Source organism: Branchiostoma belcheri, unplaced genomic scaffold (assembly GCF_001625305.1).
Source record: "Branchiostoma belcheri isolate BF01 breed outbred unplaced genomic scaffold, Haploidv18h27 scaffold3, whole genome shotgun sequence".
Classification (NCBI taxonomy): domain Eukaryota; kingdom Metazoa; phylum Chordata; class Leptocardii; order Amphioxiformes; family Branchiostomatidae; genus Branchiostoma; species Branchiostoma belcheri.
This window is the reverse complement of record NW_017803909.1, coordinates 2,397,050-2,413,465: the sequence shown is the minus strand read 5'-3', so window position 1 is coordinate 2,413,465 and position 16,416 is coordinate 2,397,050. Positions and strand designations below refer to the sequence as shown.

Genomic DNA, 16,416 nt, shown 5'->3' with positions numbered 1-16,416 from the left:
GTGTGTGTGTGTGCGTGTGTGTGTGTGTGTGTGTGTGTGTGTGTGTGTGTGTGTGTGTGTGCGTGCGTGCGTGTGTGCGTGCGTACGTGCATGCGTTTGGAGTGCTTCTACATTACTTTGTCTGTCCTCTATCACAGGTCAGTCCTTTCGTCAACCGGTCGTTAGGAGTTTGTAGTTTGGTTGGCAACAGCGGCATCTTGACTGGAAGAAAATGCGGTCAAAAAATAGATTCCGGCGATTTTGTCATTAGGTAAGCTGTTATCCGGGATTAAAACACGGGAAGACAACATAAACGTTTATGTCTTTAATTAAATGTCTTTAATTAGAAAAAGAGATTTAGAGATCTAGACTTACAAGCTGGTGGAGTCTGAGCACTACTATCCCCCGTTTTTTACTACAGGTTCAACATGCCTCCTGTGTGTCCTCCGTACTTGGACGACATCGGCACACGCACGAACATGGTCACAACCAGTCGGGATAGAATGAGATCCAAGTAAGAGGATATGTTGGCTGCAAACCTTGATGAAATTTAAAGAGAACGAAGTGAGCTTCTTAGATGTGTTGTTATTCTTTTCGATCGCATGGTCATGAATTTGAATGCATAGCCGAAAAACTCCATGTTCATGTATGTGGCATAGCATTTAAGGGCCATGCATTCGGCTGTTCAAATAACGTTCGGTATGCCGTTTTCAAGACATGTATTATCTGATGATTTTATCAGCACTCAGAGAAGGTTTGATACAACCTTGACGGGCTTCTTGACTGAAACGCACCAAACGTTGGCGCCAGTTTCATCAGAGTAAATAATGAAGTCATTGATACACCAAACGTTTTGCATGAGCTCAGCAAATAACATTTTTGCAGCATAAGCCAATGCTGATACGTATATTGTGTGATCCTGTACAGGTGGGCGCTTCTGAAGACCGGTACCGGACAGAAGAAGTTCCTTCACCACCTGCATGACCAGTACGGTCAGGACACCTTCATCGTGTCGGCACCTTTCACAGTCCTCAAAAACGTAAGGAATGGGAATGGGTGGGGGGTGGGGGTGTAAACATATCAGTAATGCTGTCCACAGTTAGTTGTGTAGCATACAATGATTATATGTACTGTAATCCATCCGTGAATAGTTTCGATCATCAGGTTGGTAGGTCACTGAGTAAAGAGACTTTTTCTACATAACCAAGTCTTTTATTCAGCGGTCACCGAAACGTCGGCTGAGCTGAATAAAAGACTTGGTTGTGTAAAAAGAGCATCTTGACTCAGTACTGTAATTCACTTTATGTTCATGGTGGTATCAAAAAAAGTTTACGGTCTGAGAAAAATGTAGGTGTTCAAGGAAAAAAACACAGTATATCTTTAACACTGTTGTGCACTAACTAGACATTATAGGAAAGCACACGATGGAGAACAACTATGAACATCTTGTCCAATCATGGTCAAAGAAAAACAGCTATAGTACCCATAGGTGCGAAATGTTTCTAAAACTTTTCCTAACCCCAACCCCAACAGATCGAGGCTTTGCTCAATATCGCCGAGGTACTACGGTCCAGCAACTCCTCTGTAGTGCCACTGTTCATCAGTCCCATCCATGTCAAACAGGCAATACAGACTTGGGGAGAACTAGGACTGAAGCTAAAGAAGAGAAAGATAAACTTTTCTTCAGGTAAGAGAACAAATAATCACATTGGATTCTGAGGGGGGTTGAATCTTTATCTAGCAAATACACAGTAATTTCTAAGGCAGAGGGCAGGATAGAACCATCAATAGGTACAGTTTTATTGGTTTGTTATCATAAATCGGCGGTTGATAACTGTGTAAGCTGCTGTGTAGCAAGAGGTCTGATTGGGTTTGATCGAGTACAAGAATCTCCAAGCATTTTTGTAAAGCTATTACAAAAAGACCTCTGGTACAGGATTACTTTTCTAGTTGCACATCGTAACGATAACCTTGGCATGCATACTTCAGCACAGCCATTGCATTGATCTTTGCATTATTAATGTCGAGCGACAGGGAGAAAATGCCGATGCAAGTATATAGAATTATAGTAGAAGCGTAAGGCCCCATTCCCACTAGGATAAAATTGTCCAGATCGAGCGGAATCGATTCGCTTTGATCCGGCTTCGACCCGGCTAGATTCGGTTCCGATCCGGTTGGAAGCTGGATTAAAGCCGGATCAAAGCGAATCAATTCGGCTGGATCCGGACAATTCTATCCTAGTGGGAAAAGGGTATAAGGCATTTCCTTTTTGTTCACCAGGTTTCTACTACACCTCCGTGGCCCTGGAGCTGTGTGATCAGGTTAATATCTACGGGTTCTGGCCGTTCCGTACGGACAGGGAGGGCCGGCCGGTCCGCTATCACTACTACAAGTCCGTGGATAGTGGAGGGTTGAACAACAGCTGGCACGAAATGGACAAGGAGTTTGAAAAACTTTCACAGCTCCACAATCAGGGTGTTTTGCAACTGATAACTGGAAATTGCAGATAGTACGTCAGCTCGTCTATGTTAAGTCCAGTTTATCACTCGCACCATTAGGTTCGATATCTTATCAATATACTGCACAGTATATTTCGGTTATATACTTATTCGGAAATATTAATCATACTTATCATATACCCAAGCATGTAAATTATTGTAATTGGACATCGTGGCAAGATTAAGATTTTGGCATTTAACGTTAGTAACTGTTTCGATACTACTATCACAGATCCTCCAAAACGCTGTCAGCCAGGTCCTTCCTGCCAGCGGCGGTCAGGGCTGCTGCCAAGGCGCTTACGTTTACTGACGCCCCCTGGCGGCGCCTCCACTGCACCAGCATCGAGAAGATGCTGTCCGCGGTGCTGAACGGGTTATCACTCTGTCAAGAGTGAAAATCAAAGTCAAATTAACTCTGTCAATAGGGTTTTCTTTGCAGGGTTGGTTTTGATACAGTTGCAAAAGCATGATGTGTACCAGGCTTTAATGGGTCTCTTATGTACTCAGTGTCATTCAAAAAAGCACAGTATCATTTGCCAGTAGCAACTAAAAAGTAAAATCTATGCAATAGGTCGGATATATTTATGTCCTGCAAAATATGTGTATTGCAGCGACTAATAAATATCATTAACGTTATCATTGGCGTAGCTCACTTACTTGTAAGCGCTGGATTTCTGCCGGGGTGAATCCTAGCTCAATGGCAAGACTTTTCCATTCCTTCCCGAGCTGCTTTGCAAGGCGTAACATTCCTACGTCACTGAGAAGGCCTATAGATTAAAAAAGGGTAACATGACAAGTTCACGTGTGCTTCAAGCGTTAGATTTAGGTTGTACTTGACATAGTAATCGCTAGGAAGGTGCTAAAATAGTCGGCTAGATGATCTGTTCTGCAGTTAGAGAGTAGGTAAAAATCCCGGCCTTTTGAAGAATTCTTGGAATCAGGACCTGTCCCGGCTGTGTATGAAATAGGACAAATTTTGTTGTAAATGGCATTCCATTTTCTTGTAGAATAACTTACCTGGATTGGACTTCCGGGGTGGTGAAGAGGGGTACACCAAAGCTGGGTTGATGTCGTCTCCGGTACGGGGGCAGGTCAGGTGATCTGGACGGTCTGTATACAGTACCTCTCCGGGAAAGTGACCGATTTCCCGGGAGGACAAATCCGACCATTCCTGACTGTCCAGCCTCCCGAAACAATGTCCGCAGTCCACGAACAAATACGACAACACACCTGGCCATTCCTTGAGCAGTCCAGCAGCTTTGCTCACGATAGGCATGAGATCTGCCCATCCTTGGTCCAGCTCACGCCCCGGTACACGTGTGGCAAGAAGTAGATACGTCACGTTATGTTCCTTCGTGCGCTGCAGCAACAGGAGCCTGTCGTTTGATGTCCTCACGAGAGTTCCGTCCTTCCATTCGGTAACCCTAGTCACGAGATCATTGATCTGTACAGACAAGCGTTCAAACAAACCTACAGGGCAGTAGCTGATGATTTCAAACCGAACCCTAACTTCTACCTGTCTGTCTTTGATGGCCGAGCTTACCCACAGCTTTTTGTACATTTGGGTGGGGCTGTTCTCTAGGAACCATGGGAAACGAAAGCAGTTCATGGCACCACGGGAACCAGGTGACGCCGTTGAAAACCGGTAGCACAGGTCAAACATTTCGAGCAGGTTGACCAACATTTGGAAGACGTCATCCGATATATTGAGTTCGTGCCAAAAACACCTCAAAAGGCAATCCCACATTGAGCCTCGCTCGAACAGGTCGTCAACTGCGTTTCTGAACAAAGTTGGTGACAGCGTTTGGAACCGTTCGTCCTCCATAGGAGACATTGACATGAGCTCCTGTTTTCGGTCTTGGTTTTTGTTCTTAGCGACCATCGCGAAAACGCGAATCAGCCAATTTGGGTCATGGAAGACGAACTTGGCCAGACCTGGTTTGTCCCTAAAATGGAGAACAACACCGACGCTGTGTAGATGCGATAATGCTAACACTGTGCTGTCTTCGGAAAGGCCTGTATTTCCTTCGCTCTCTGCTACAATGTCCGACCATGTCATGTACCCATGCGTTGCTGCCTTGCCCGAGGCAGCTATCATATTCGATAAGGCAGTCCATGACCGTGGAACCTTCGGTCTGAGAAAAAGTTCTTCGTTCATTATCATGCTTTCAACATTCTTCTTTAGCTCAGCAATGCCACGCAAGTCCTCACTGGAACTGACAATGTCTACAGTCGTCGGAAGTACTGGTGCATTTTCCAACATCCTCTCCAACTCTCTTTTTCGTCGCTGAAGGGATTCCATGTCCATTCCATAGCAAAGATGTGTCGGAAGAAGGCTGCCGAAATGCTCCATCGCCTCACGTATGACCCCAATCTGCTCCCTTAGACACCTAGAGTAGGACGCACCCAAAGTTTTCAATCTCCGTAGGATAGACTGACTCTTTACAGAAAGGTCTGATTCTGTACAAATGTCGGCCTTAGTGCCTACTATGTGCACCACTGCCCTGTTCACTCTTGCACGAACAAAGTCTACCCAGCATCCTACCGCCTGTTCGAAAGAGTCTGCGGTGTCTTTATAAGTACTCATGTCCACAATGACAATGAACAGTGCGTACATTGTGAGGAAAAACTGGTGAGTTAATCGGTAGGACTCGTGACCTCCAAAGTCGTACAGGGTTGCAAGGATCTGCCCACCCAACCTGGTGCTGTTGACATTGATGCCTTCCGTTCTGTCCTCCACGTTGGTTAACTTAGAATGCCCCAACTGCAGTGCATTTGCCAGGCTAGTCTTTCCCGCAAACACCTCTCCCAGCAGCACGACCTTGCCTATCGGCAGCTCGCTTGCCGACGAGACATGCATGTCGTCAAAATACTTGGAGAGTCCTTCCAGTCCATGTTCAAACATGTCAACTGGTGGGCTGGTTAGAGGATTGTTGTCAACGTGTTCTTTTCCAAAGTTCTCGAGCCTCGTAAGATCGCAGATCTCAGCCGGGATTGTCTTGATCAAATTATCATCCACATACAGCTCTCGAATGGTCGTCATCTTAAACAGGCCACTGGGCAGTACTGTGAGTTTGTTTGACGATGCCTTCAGGACCTTGAGGCTTTCAAGTCTGTCTATTCTCTGCGGTAGTGATCGCAGCACGTTACCGGAAACATCAAGGCATTCCAATCGTTTCAGGTTTTCAACGTTAGGGGGGAAGATTTCAAAACTATTATGGGATAGTCGCAATCTCTTCAGGCGCCGTAGGGATTCAAATCCAGGAGGCAGTCGAGTGAGGTTATTTCCTACTGCGCTGAACTCTTCTAACCTATACAAACAGCAGACGTTATCTGCAAGGAGTTGAAGCTTGTTGTAGTCGACTCGCAACACTGTCAGACGTTTCAAATGGGAGATAGCTGCTGGCAGTGACTTAATCTGATTACCAGTGAGATCGAGCACTTCGATTTCTTCAATGGCCACGACCGCGGTAGGTAACTGTGCGATGCCTTGCTGAGATAGATTGAGAGTCTCTCTACCGTCATGGCCTTTCTTCACTCTTCGCTGGTATCTTTCTAGATCGTTCTTGGGAGTCCATATTGACTTGACTGTTTTGACCTCCAAAACCATATCATCCACGTGGTTGATGAAACCCAGTACATTGGCACCGCTACGCTGGTCTAGTAATCCCCCTAGCTTGTCGCAGGTTATATGCAATGTTCTCAGATTGCGGATTCTCTGCAACTGTGGAGGAAAGACATCGAATTCAGCTCCTAGGAGCTTCAAAGCTCTCAGTGTTTGGCAGTTTCCAAAATCATCAGGTAGTGACCTGATACAATTACCGCTGAGAGAAAGCACTTCGAGTTGGAGCTTTTCCATTTGTTTCGGTATCGTGCGGATCTTGTTACCATTTAGCTTGAGAATACTCAAATGATCTAATGAGAATATGCTGTCTGGTATTGCACATACCATATTGTCTGACATTTCTAACTGTCGCAAGGAAGGCAGTAGGGCTATCTGTGAGGGTATTTCCTCAAATTTACAATTGTTCAAATGCAAAGCTGTTAACTTGGCCAACTTTTGAACGCTATTAGGCATTGTAGAAATGTTGTTCCCATCTAGGATCAAGGATTGCAAAGTTGGCAGTCCACACAGTTCCTTAGGAAACTGTTGTAGGTGGTTATTTGACACGTCGATTTCTCTGATGTTTCGTAGAAGCCCGATGTGTCTGGGCAGTTGGACTATCTTGTTGGCAGACAAACGCAGATGCCGCAGGTTATCCAGATGCTGAATCGATATGGGGAAGTCCACGAGCTGGTTCTTGTCCAGATCTAGTATCTTTAAGGCCGACATGTTGCCAATACTTTCGGGTAGCATCCTCAGCTTATTGTTGGAGAGGTTTAGGTGACGTAGATTTTTCAGTTCACAGATGCTATCTGGGAGAGCTTTGATGTCATTGTTCATCAGATATACCACCTTCAGCGAGGACAACTCGCCGAAAGTACTTGGCAGCTCCAGTAACCCATTCCCAGACAGTGTGAGTGATTCCAGCAATTGTAACTCGCCGAAAGACATTGGAAGTTTCGTCAGCTTGTTTCCACGGAGATAGAGATTTTTAACGTTAACAAGATTTCCTATGCGGTCGGGTAGTTTTTCTATCGCGTTGTCAGACAAGTTCACTTTCACGAGATTTTCCATCTCACAGAAAGAGTCTGGAAGAAATCGTAATCTATTTGAACTTATGTAGCAGTCTTTAAGGCTTTTCAGTCTTCCAAAGTCATCGGGTAAACGTTCAATCATGTTGTTGGTGATGTATAGACGCTCAAGTTCTTCTATGTCACATATGGAATGTGGCAAATCTTTGAGCGCGTTGTCCTTTAGATACAAAACTTGCAGCGCTCTGAGGCGACCGAATTTGTCTGGCAATGTAGTTAGATGGTTGTCATTCAAGTTCAACTCCTCTAGCTCGATCAAACTGCATAGTTGTGGAGGTAGTGAGGTTAGGCTGTTGGAACCCAAATCCAACTTTTTAAGCCTTAGCAACTGTCCGATGTCGCCCGAAATGTGCTCGATGTTGTTTCCAAAGAGATTTAGAACTTGTAAGTCGTCGGTTATGTGAAAGATCTCAGGAGGTATCTCTGTAAGGCCCCGACAAGACAGATCTATCTCCCACTGATCATCACAGTTTTTGCGGGGCACAAGGTCCAGCGCCATTGCCTCCTCTTGGAGCGATGCAGGACTTTGTACTTTCTCCATCATTACTAATTTATGAACAACCCCCCAAGACGGTCTAGGGTCGGTTTACATGAGGAGAAATCGTTCGCCCAGTCATAAGATTGGGAAGCATCACGTCTCTTCCGCCACTCTTCTACTTGGTGTCTATAGAAACGTCTGCAACGCATACTGTCCTTACTTTGCAGGGACCATCTCTCTCTTTCTTTCTTTACAGAGTTCTGATAGTCCATCTGTGAAACAACAAATAACATGAAATTTAATCACTGCAGTAATATCATGTGAATTGTAATGGTATATCCCTCCAATCGCATCCACACCTCCTACACATATCATAAAGAAACGAATCTTTCACACTCTATGATGATCTAACTCGTGACACAACGCACTGTATTTGGCCCGGTCCCAGATCTGTACTGCCCCAAAATGCACACGGCACCAATACAATCCGTTAACAACTACATGTACCATGTTGCTTGTGATCACGGGCATAGTGGAGGAAGGAAGAAGTTTTAATCCTTAACAGTGTTGTTAAGAATCCCTTCGTGTTATTTCCGTTTTTGCATTTTTCATAAATTAGGGGTCAGTTGCAGACTGGGATAAAATTATGGCCTGCTATATTTACCTTCTCCCAACTCTCTATTGTTGTACAGTAACACCTAACCAAACATACGTACCGGTACCGGTCACGAGGACAGGTTATGTGCAAGTTTAGATGGGAATACCGACTTAATCATACTTGTAGTACAGGGCTCTAGCAGCGTATGTACATGTGTTACTGGCAAGGCTTCGCTCCATGGTAGCATACTAATACTCGCTCATGTAGTATTAACTGTAACACTCAGTTTATACACGTTGGCACCTGTCGGTAGCAACTACATGACCTGTTTAACTACGGCGGTGTATCGTACTGAGTACATACTATCAGTATTCACGTTTACTCAACAGCTACGAGTACATCCTGAAGAGGCAATGTTTGGCATGTAGTAATGATCGGTTATCAGTATCAGTCTGCCTTTATTATATGTCAGTAATACGAACTTATGGCACATCAACTTACCCATTACCTCGATTATGATATATGTAACTCAAAATCTGATAACACATGACATGACGGAGATCTGCACTGGCGCGTCACTGACGATAGTGACTTGGCCATGGCGGCTGTTTATTACGTTACATAAGCCAAGCCAAGCCGAAGCCATACAACAGTCGCTACGGCTACAAGTTAACACCTAGTACTAGGCGGAACTTAAGATTGGGAAGGGAAAGTTGGGAAGGGCAAGGGCGTTATGTTTAATACGTCCTTGGGAGGGGGGCACGAGAAAAACGCATTCTACTATCGTAGACACTGGTGTACTGAACTCATTTGTACTCCTGACACGTCCTTACCTTGCGACTGTCATATTAACACCGTAAACAACTTCTTACAGCTGCACTGGATTCACGTCCACGTACCTTGCCACTGTCCTGGAGCAGGACATGTCCCCACATCTTGTCTGGATACGGATCGACCTTTACAGTGACGTCAATTTTTACTGGTTCATGTGAGTCATCGAAACAATTCAGGCTTGGGGTGGTGGGCAGGTAGGCGTCCAGTGCTTTGTTTTCGTGGCGTAGGGTGTAACTGAGACGTTAAGGATCTTCATACAATAGACGTGTTTTCTGAATCACGGTGTTTCCTTGTAATGGGGACAAATCATTGATACCGCCTTGGTTCAGCCTATAACGTTACATACCGGATGAGGTCATAACGTTACATGGCTTAAGAGTCCTTGCAGCGCCCCTACAACCATGCTTCCTGGCCCGTCCCTCACTTCCCTGTTTCATTATAAGTGACCTCTTAATTGGGCCTTTCTTTAAGAAAGGCTCCATTAATTAGTTAATTCAGAGTAAAGGTCTCTCCATCCCCTCATCCGTTTTCCTACCACGTTTTCGAAAGTGGAACTTTCATGCCTTGAGGGTTCTCAGAAACACAGCGCCGTGACATGACTACACAATGAGTTGATCAACGTAGTATAGTGAATATGCCATTCTAGCATCTCCTTTTCCTGGGTTTATATAGCTTTTTGTGCACAATTAATACAAGACCTGATAATAGCAGAGGAAATGCTTTATTGCTGTCTCGTGGTATATCAAAGGGGCCAGTAATATACAAATATCACCAGCATTATAGCAAAACTTCATACATCTCACTTACTAGTACTATCAGTATCAAGTACATTTTGTCTCTGGGTCTTAGCTGTGGCACCTACAATATCATTATTTCTTTTGGGCATCATTGCAAGTAGCTTGTTTAACACTTCCATAGAGTGGTGAAAAAAAAGAAGAAAAAAGCCTACATGATGGCACATTTCTACACAGCACACAAATATCCTTAAAAAGGTCCCAATGTGCTGTTGTGCATAAATATTATTATCCGTTATCATTATGTTTATTAACCCAAAATTTCACCAATCAGTTTAATGGAGGCATGTGAATCCCTGAATTTTGAAAATGACTGCTTGTGCTGTACTTTGAGTAATAACAATAGCACACAACTATGAACCTACAGGGTTATCTACCTAAATATGTACAAGACATATTGTACAAATCTATCTAGCAATCCAAAATGAATGCCGATGTGGACAGATATCTGTAATCAGTGCTACATATGACTGCATTGACTTTTTTGGCTGAAAACTAGTAACCTCACAGTTCCAGACTCTGTGTAAACATCACTGCACAGATGTATAGCAAACCAAAACAATGCCTACAACCAACAAACAAGTTTACATAAAATTGAGAAGATGCAATGAGCTATACTAACAGTTTCCAAGTACATGGACATGTATGACAGCCCTTCATAAAACAACCACAAATGCAAAGATATGTGGTAATCATTATCAAGCAGCAGTACAATAAGCATAAAACTTGACCAGTTTGTATAAAAACATTTGGAAATGTTACCAGAAAGATGTGCTTTCATCAAAATAAATGTTTTTGGAGAGCTTGAGTTTGGAAAGGTTGCAACATCAAAACTGACAAAAGATAGTTCTACATGTATATTTCTCATGTCACACCGTCTCTTTCAAATCTACCTTGAAAACTCTCAAACATTGATATGGCACACTTTCACTGAAACAATATCCTAATTTGACACTATTTTGGAGACCTGCAGAGCACCACTTTGATTTAAAACTTGAATATATATTTGTATAGTAGTTAATGATCGGACCAGCATTCAGTGCTGCCTGAATCTATCCCTACACAATCTCTCTTTGGAAAATTGTCATCAAAATTATGCATTTTCATCATTAACATTTGTTGTTTGATTCTGAGTTGGCTAGAGTCACTTTGATTCCAAAAATACTGAAGTTTCAGAAAAATCTACTCCTTCTTCTTCTTCTCTGCGGCCATAGCCTCCACCTTACCAAATATGGGCATACACAGAACATTCTCTATAGGCTTGAAGGGGTCGCTGACATTTGTGAGGGTCAAGGTGACCTTGACAATGACCATGACAATGCCGGTGAGGAGAAGGAGCTGGTCCTGGTTGATTGGCAGTACCCCAGTGGTGAACAGGATAGCAGATATAAGGCACTCCTTCAGTACACTGGAAATATAAAACAAAATTATTATGCTACATCAACATACACATCATGCTATCAACATACACAAGGCCCACATTTTGTGTCTTCTATTTTTTAATGATAACAGCATTTTTATTCAATCCTTCTAGTTAACCAGCTATGGATGGAACTGGCAGGGAATATTTTGTGAATAAGATATTAAAAGGCAATGTACTGCTTGTTTATGATAAAGGAGAAAAAATGTTTTCCTTGATTTCTACAATGGGAAAATGTTCCACTTTCTAAGTAATCCTGCATTTTCCCACATTCTATCCTACCCTAAGCTTTCAAGAGACTGACATGAAATTTAAAATATCAATGTACAAAAGATATTATGTTAATACTCACACTGTTGGGTGAAGAATCTGATTTGTCTCTGGCGACCATTTCCCCCTGACCAGACGTTGGAAGTTTAACATGAAGCCACTACCAGCACCTGTACATCACAAGCAATGATACTCATATTCAATTGTAATGCCACAATGGACAAATACATAAAGTTCTTCCTGGCCTGGATGTAGTCTGCCAAAAAGAACTTATGTAGACTAACCAAAGTTGGCCAAAATTGCAAAGTTTGATGGACTGCAAGGGAGCGCTAGCTACTTGTCTGTAGGGAGGGGGTTATGTTAATCACACAGCAATGATCACACTCACACAACCAGCAGTTATGGGCTGATAATTCCACTCAAAGTGAACATAAGGAGCAAATGTTAATGATAAAATCAATATTGCATGTGTTTAAAATTGATGTATCAAGCTCACAGAGCAGACAAAAATTACAAGCAAGAGAACAACTTTGTGAAGGTGAATTGTTGGAGTCAGGCAGGGACTAGAAAAAGCCACAGAATCAAACAAAGTTGGTTTCTTCCTCTTTTCTTTAATATTGAGAGCCAGTTCTTCATTATTCAGCACTGACACGGTGACTTCAAACACTAAGCTAGTGGGTAGGTCATTGTGCCCAAACAAAAAAAAACATTAAAGCAAATCAAGAAGAAAGAATTGTTTGGGAGGGTGTTCAGCAACAAGCAGTGCACGTTCCAAGCCTACGTTGTAAGCATTACCCTTACCTTTGACACAAGCAATGACAACATGTGCTACATAGCCATGAGGATGGACCTTAGCTGCTGTTGCTATACCATCAGGCACCTTGTGTGCCCGGCGGATTTCCTTGAGACTGAGGACGACAAGTTTTATTGGTAGGAATGTCACCGCCTTGTGGAACAGGTCGAACGGTGCATAAAACTCAAGGTACCTGGTGAAACACAGTGGATAAAACACAAGGCATGAGACAGGTGACAGAACATTTCCTGTTGTTCCCCTGTATTCTGAAGACACTGGTGGCAGCTGTGGATGTAAGGTCATAGCTTAGTCAAAATCATAAGGGACCATCGTGAAAGCTACAACCTTCATCCAAAATGAAATTTGTTTGTTTACAAAGCACAATCTACTCATACTGGTGAAACAGTTCCTTACCTATTTTCTGTAGTCTTTTTCAGAACGTTCTGTATCAAAACACATTTCATCATCATTGATGCTTTCAACAGCAAATTCAACTTTGGATGAACAAGTAGCAATACAGATGGTGCCTGCTGGTGACCAACTTACCATGCACAATGCCAATGCAAATTTGCACTATGATGCCTGAGGAATACACTTTCCGTGCTTTGAGGACCCCTCCCAGTATCGTGTGTGAACGGTGAAGTTCCTTCACACAGTAAACAAGCATCAGTATCGGGGGAAAAGTCACCACCTTGTGAAAGGCATCAAAGGGTGCATAAAACACCACATACCTGTGGAAATAGAAAATATACCTTCAACGTCAACACACTTGGGTATAGATGGACACACTCACCTTCATTGTGGGACTGTTAGTAATTACCTTTCTATGTCTCAAAAAAGTGAGCAATAGCATTTATGGAACAATATATGTCGGTGAACTTCAAATTCAGACACATATCATAATTAAAGCAAAAAATAGTTTTACATGTTATGAACTTACCCCCCAAAAATGGGTCATTTTCAATATAATGAAAAATGGTCCAGCCCACTTTAGGGGTAAAAGTAGCCCCAAAATAAAATTTGGAGGAACTAAACAACCTCCTTCGCCCCATTTAGAGTTGATAGAATAGGATTCAACTTGTCCATCACAGAGCTGCATGCCAGTGTCAGGATATGTCAATACAAGGACAAAAGCTGGCAGGTCATGGAGTACAGGTGGCAAATAGAAAGACACCATCTCAATCACAGGTGACCTAGATACAAAAATACCTGCAGTGTTCACTACTAACTACATTTTTAGTAGTCTAATGTTTTAGAGTTACAGTTACACATAGATTGTGGATTTGCAAAAGCAAATAGTGAACAGTTAAGGCATTGGTTATCACTATGAACTTCTGAGATTGTAGGTAGTGCCTACTAGTACTTACCAGATGGCAGAAGCCAGCAGAACATTTGGGGTCTTGCTGAGTGGACCTATCAATGGCAGCCCGAGGAGGAGACTGCTGATGAACCCCCCTGCGGAACACATCAACATGCAGCACACCCAGTTGGCCAGGGGGTGCTTCCTGGACAGGGTGAGTCCACCTGAGGGGGGCACAGAGAACATGATTTGAGTTTGTATTTAGGCTGAAGACAGAGAATATCAAATACTAAGGAGCAGTGATATTGCTGTTCAATGATGTTGCTGCTTCATTCATATGGTGCTTATAAATACTTTATTGTGATGGGCAAACAACATATTTCTAGAAATTTTGAAAAAAATACATATGTGACTCAAATGACACTTCCTTGGAAGGCAGCATGCCATAACCTACTAACCGTTCTCGGTTTCTGCGTTTTGTTCAATTCACGACCACTAATACTATAATGTAAACATGCATGCAAAAAAGTGGGCGTTACCCGCAATTATTTCTATTTACGTCACAAAAGATAAGCTGATAATATACGGTACTCTAGTTTTCATTTTGATCTCCTCGCCATATCTCCTGTTGCTGATATGTTATTTATCTAGCCAGAGTGAACGTTACAGGGACTCCTAACGTTTGCATTTGACCTCTCCTGACCCCTAAGTAACGTTTGCCAGCACATCTCGTCGAAAAAAGCGCGCGGAGACAAAATGGCGGAAGTAGATTTCACAGTTGCCACGTTAACCATCTAACCAGTGTTACAGGCTGTCTAAACTACGGCTACCTTACCTGAATCAGACCTGACGGCTTGGCACATCAGTATGTAGTGGGCGATCTCGAATATCGGGAACATGGACAGAGAAGCGAACGCCTCGGCTAGATCGTCCAGCCCGAACGAGAACGCGCCCAAGTCCGGGCCTTCCATGGCTACAGTCTGCTGCTCCCCTCCCCTACGCCTTGTCCACTAGTTTTGAAGTATGGTTGGTGTTCCCGCCTAGCCCGCAAATAGCTCACATTCGTGGGAGCTCAACTTACGTCTAGCTCAAGCCAGGCCTGCTTCTACATCCGACTGACTTCCCTGGGACGCCGATCATTTGTATCATGTGTCAGTGTTTGTGTTACGGATTGCTGCTACCTCATTGGTGGGCTGCCTATAAATGGGCGTGGCGCGTGTCAACTCTGATGTGGGGAAATACTTTCACAGCTTTTCCGGTGCTAAATTGTAGCCACTTCAAATTGTCTTCACATCAATCAATGCAAAGCCAAGGAGGTGGGGGCATTATATATTTCACCAACTTAGATGTAAATAAATAACTGAATTTCCCTGGCTTACACAGGACCCCAAAGACTTGAACTTCGTTGAAGTATGATAGAATTTATCAAGGAGATCTAGATTTAACCTCCTGGAATTAATATATTGCTCCTTGTAATTATTATGACAAGCAAGCTTTAGATCTACTCTGCACACAGAAGTGACAGGGCAAATAATTGACTTCGAACACAATCACAATGAATGGAAAAAGTTGTACATGTATTTTCTGTTTACAAAAAGGTGGACTGCCAGCAACAAAACTGTAATTCATATATGTTGAAAACTGGTCTAGCTCTACCTCTCAATCATACATGTATAACTCAGATCTAGAAGTGAATAAAGTGAATGTTTTCCTTATAAAACAGGGCTAGTAACGTGATAAACTTGTTCATGGCTAAGAACTGAGCAACAAAAAGTATATAGTTAACGTTACATGTTTCACATTAGCAGAAGGCCAGGATAAGCAACAAAATGTTTTCAATACATCATATTGCATATTCCCCTTAATACTGAAATAGCTTCTATGGCCCACTTACTTTTATTGATACATTTATAAATACAAAAAGCAGTAAAGAGAACTTGCTAACAGTTGTCAATATATAACACGCAAAAAAGAAGTATTTCCTTGGCAGCACATACAATTTCTGAGGCTACCTTACTGTATTTAGCAAACCTGCAGTCTCTAGAAAATGTACATTTTTTTTTGTAGCAGAAAACTGTTCCCAACATTGCTTAGACTACTTTGATTTCTCCCTTGCATTTGTTGCAACAGTTCACAGTGATCTCCTCATACTTATGTTGTGGATGGAAGCGACCACTCATCTTCCCAACTGGAGCCGCACTTTCTGGGCTAAGTAATTGGAGGTCAAAGTTCATATTCAGCACCTGTGTCGCAGCAGCCTCTGCATTTGTTAGACCAATGCCACTTTCCACTGTTTCTTGGTTTGCAGAGTTCATTGGCTTTATGTTCCCTAGCAGCTGTGCAGATACGGCTGAGACCAGCCGGTGGTTAGCTTGAACAAGTTCCTTCATGTTCCTTGGGTTTGCAGCCTGTTGAAGCGGTTGTGGCTTTCCCCAGCGTAGCGCCTTCACCAGTTGGTCCAGCAGCCGGTATGTCTCCACCATCTCCTTCCTGATAGGTGCTCTCTCCTTCATGACATTGTCGATGGCTGCCTGCGCTTTTCCAAACTGTTGGTAGATGGCGTTCCTCAGGTCGATCAGCTGGCTGACCTGTGTCCTGCTCCCCAGGAACTTGCTCCTCCACACGTCACACTGGATGGACAGCCTTTCCACCTCCTCTGACAGGTCTGCATATTGTTGTACAAGGTTGTCGTGGTCCACGGAGAGCTGTGCCTTTTCCCTGGCCATCCTCTCAAACTGATACTGCAAGTCGCTGCCT

At 43.3% G+C, this 16,416-nt stretch overlaps 4 protein-coding genes across 5 annotated transcripts in view; 1 reads left to right on the top strand and 3 right to left on the bottom strand.

The window, feature by feature from the left end:
- Window positions 1-2,561, top strand: part of LOC109473849 (alpha-N-acetylneuraminide alpha-2,8-sialyltransferase-like) — a 4,613-nt gene extending 2,052 nt beyond the window's left edge. The window contains exons 6-7 of the mRNA XM_019773960.1: window positions 1,513-1,666; window positions 2,260-2,561. Of these exons, the coding sequence (XP_019629519.1) occupies window positions 1,513-1,666; window positions 2,260-2,489 (384 nt within the window). The 3' untranslated portion in view covers window positions 2,490-2,561. The remainder of the gene's footprint in view (window positions 1-1,512; window positions 1,667-2,259) is intronic.
- Window positions 2,562-2,675: 114 nt separating this feature from the next.
- On the bottom strand, window positions 2,676-9,375 carry LOC109473846 (malignant fibrous histiocytoma-amplified sequence 1 homolog). The gene is made up of 4 exons (XM_019773956.1): window positions 9,148-9,375; window positions 3,495-7,922; window positions 3,135-3,244; window positions 2,676-2,859 (listed from the first exon to the last, which is right to left on the bottom strand). The coding sequence occupies exons 2-4, from the start codon at window positions 7,714-7,716 to the stop codon at window positions 2,704-2,706; spliced, it is 4,488 nt and encodes a 1,495-aa protein (XP_019629515.1). The 5' UTR covers window positions 7,717-7,922; window positions 9,148-9,375; the 3' UTR covers window positions 2,676-2,703.
- Window positions 9,376-9,784: 409 nt separating this feature from the next.
- LOC109473963 (trimeric intracellular cation channel type A-like) lies at window positions 9,785-14,851 on the bottom strand. Of its 2 annotated transcripts, none has more exons than XM_019774152.1 (5): window positions 14,495-14,851; window positions 13,727-13,883; window positions 12,368-12,552; window positions 11,649-11,736; window positions 9,785-11,284 (listed from the first exon to the last, which is right to left on the bottom strand). In XM_019774152.1, the coding sequence occupies exons 1-5, from the start codon at window positions 14,628-14,630 to the stop codon at window positions 11,059-11,061; spliced, it is 792 nt and encodes a 263-aa protein (XP_019629711.1). In that variant the 5' UTR covers window positions 14,631-14,851; the 3' UTR covers window positions 9,785-11,058. The 2 variants fall into 2 exon arrangements, with proteins under 2 accessions (XP_019629711.1, XP_019629710.1); XM_019774151.1 differs by lacking the exon at window positions 12,368-12,552 and adding an exon at window positions 12,906-13,090 and having other exon boundaries at window positions 14,495-14,847.
- Window positions 14,852-15,215: 364 nt separating this feature from the next.
- The window catches only part of LOC109473337 (golgin-45-like), a 1,957-nt gene continuing 756 nt past the window's right edge, over window positions 15,216-16,416 (bottom strand). Inside the window, exon 2 of the mRNA XM_019773203.1 lies at window positions 15,216-16,414. Within this exon, the coding sequence (XP_019628762.1) occupies window positions 15,750-16,414 (665 nt within the window). The 3' untranslated portion in view covers window positions 15,216-15,749. The remainder of the gene's footprint in view (window positions 16,415-16,416) is intronic.

Bases quoted from the DNA above. Each gene is read 5' to 3' on its own strand.
- LOC109473846 (XM_019773956.1), bottom strand. From the start codon at position 7,716: ATGATGGAGAAAGTACAAAGTCCTGCATCGCTCCAAGAGGAGGCAATG. The intron at 3,245-3,494 runs GTAAGTTATTCT...TTTAATCTATAG, and splicing joins ACCCCGGAAGTCCAATCCAG to GCCTTCTCAGTGACGTAGGA. The intron at 2,860-3,134 runs GTAAGTGAGCTA...CACTCTTGACAG, and splicing joins CAGAAATCCAGCGCTTACAA to AGTGATAACCCGTTCAGCAC.
- LOC109473963 (XM_019774152.1), bottom strand. From the start codon at position 14,630: ATGGAAGGCCCGGACTTGGGCGCGTTCTCGTTCGGGCTGGACGATCTA. The intron at 13,884-14,494 runs GTAAGGTAGCCG...TGCCCCCCTCAG, and splicing joins AGCCGTCAGGTCTGATTCAG to GTGGACTCACCCTGTCCAGG. The intron at 12,553-13,726 runs GTAAGTACTAGT...GTGTTTCACCAG, and splicing joins CTGCTGGCTTCTGCCATCTG to GTACCTTGAGTTTTATGCAC.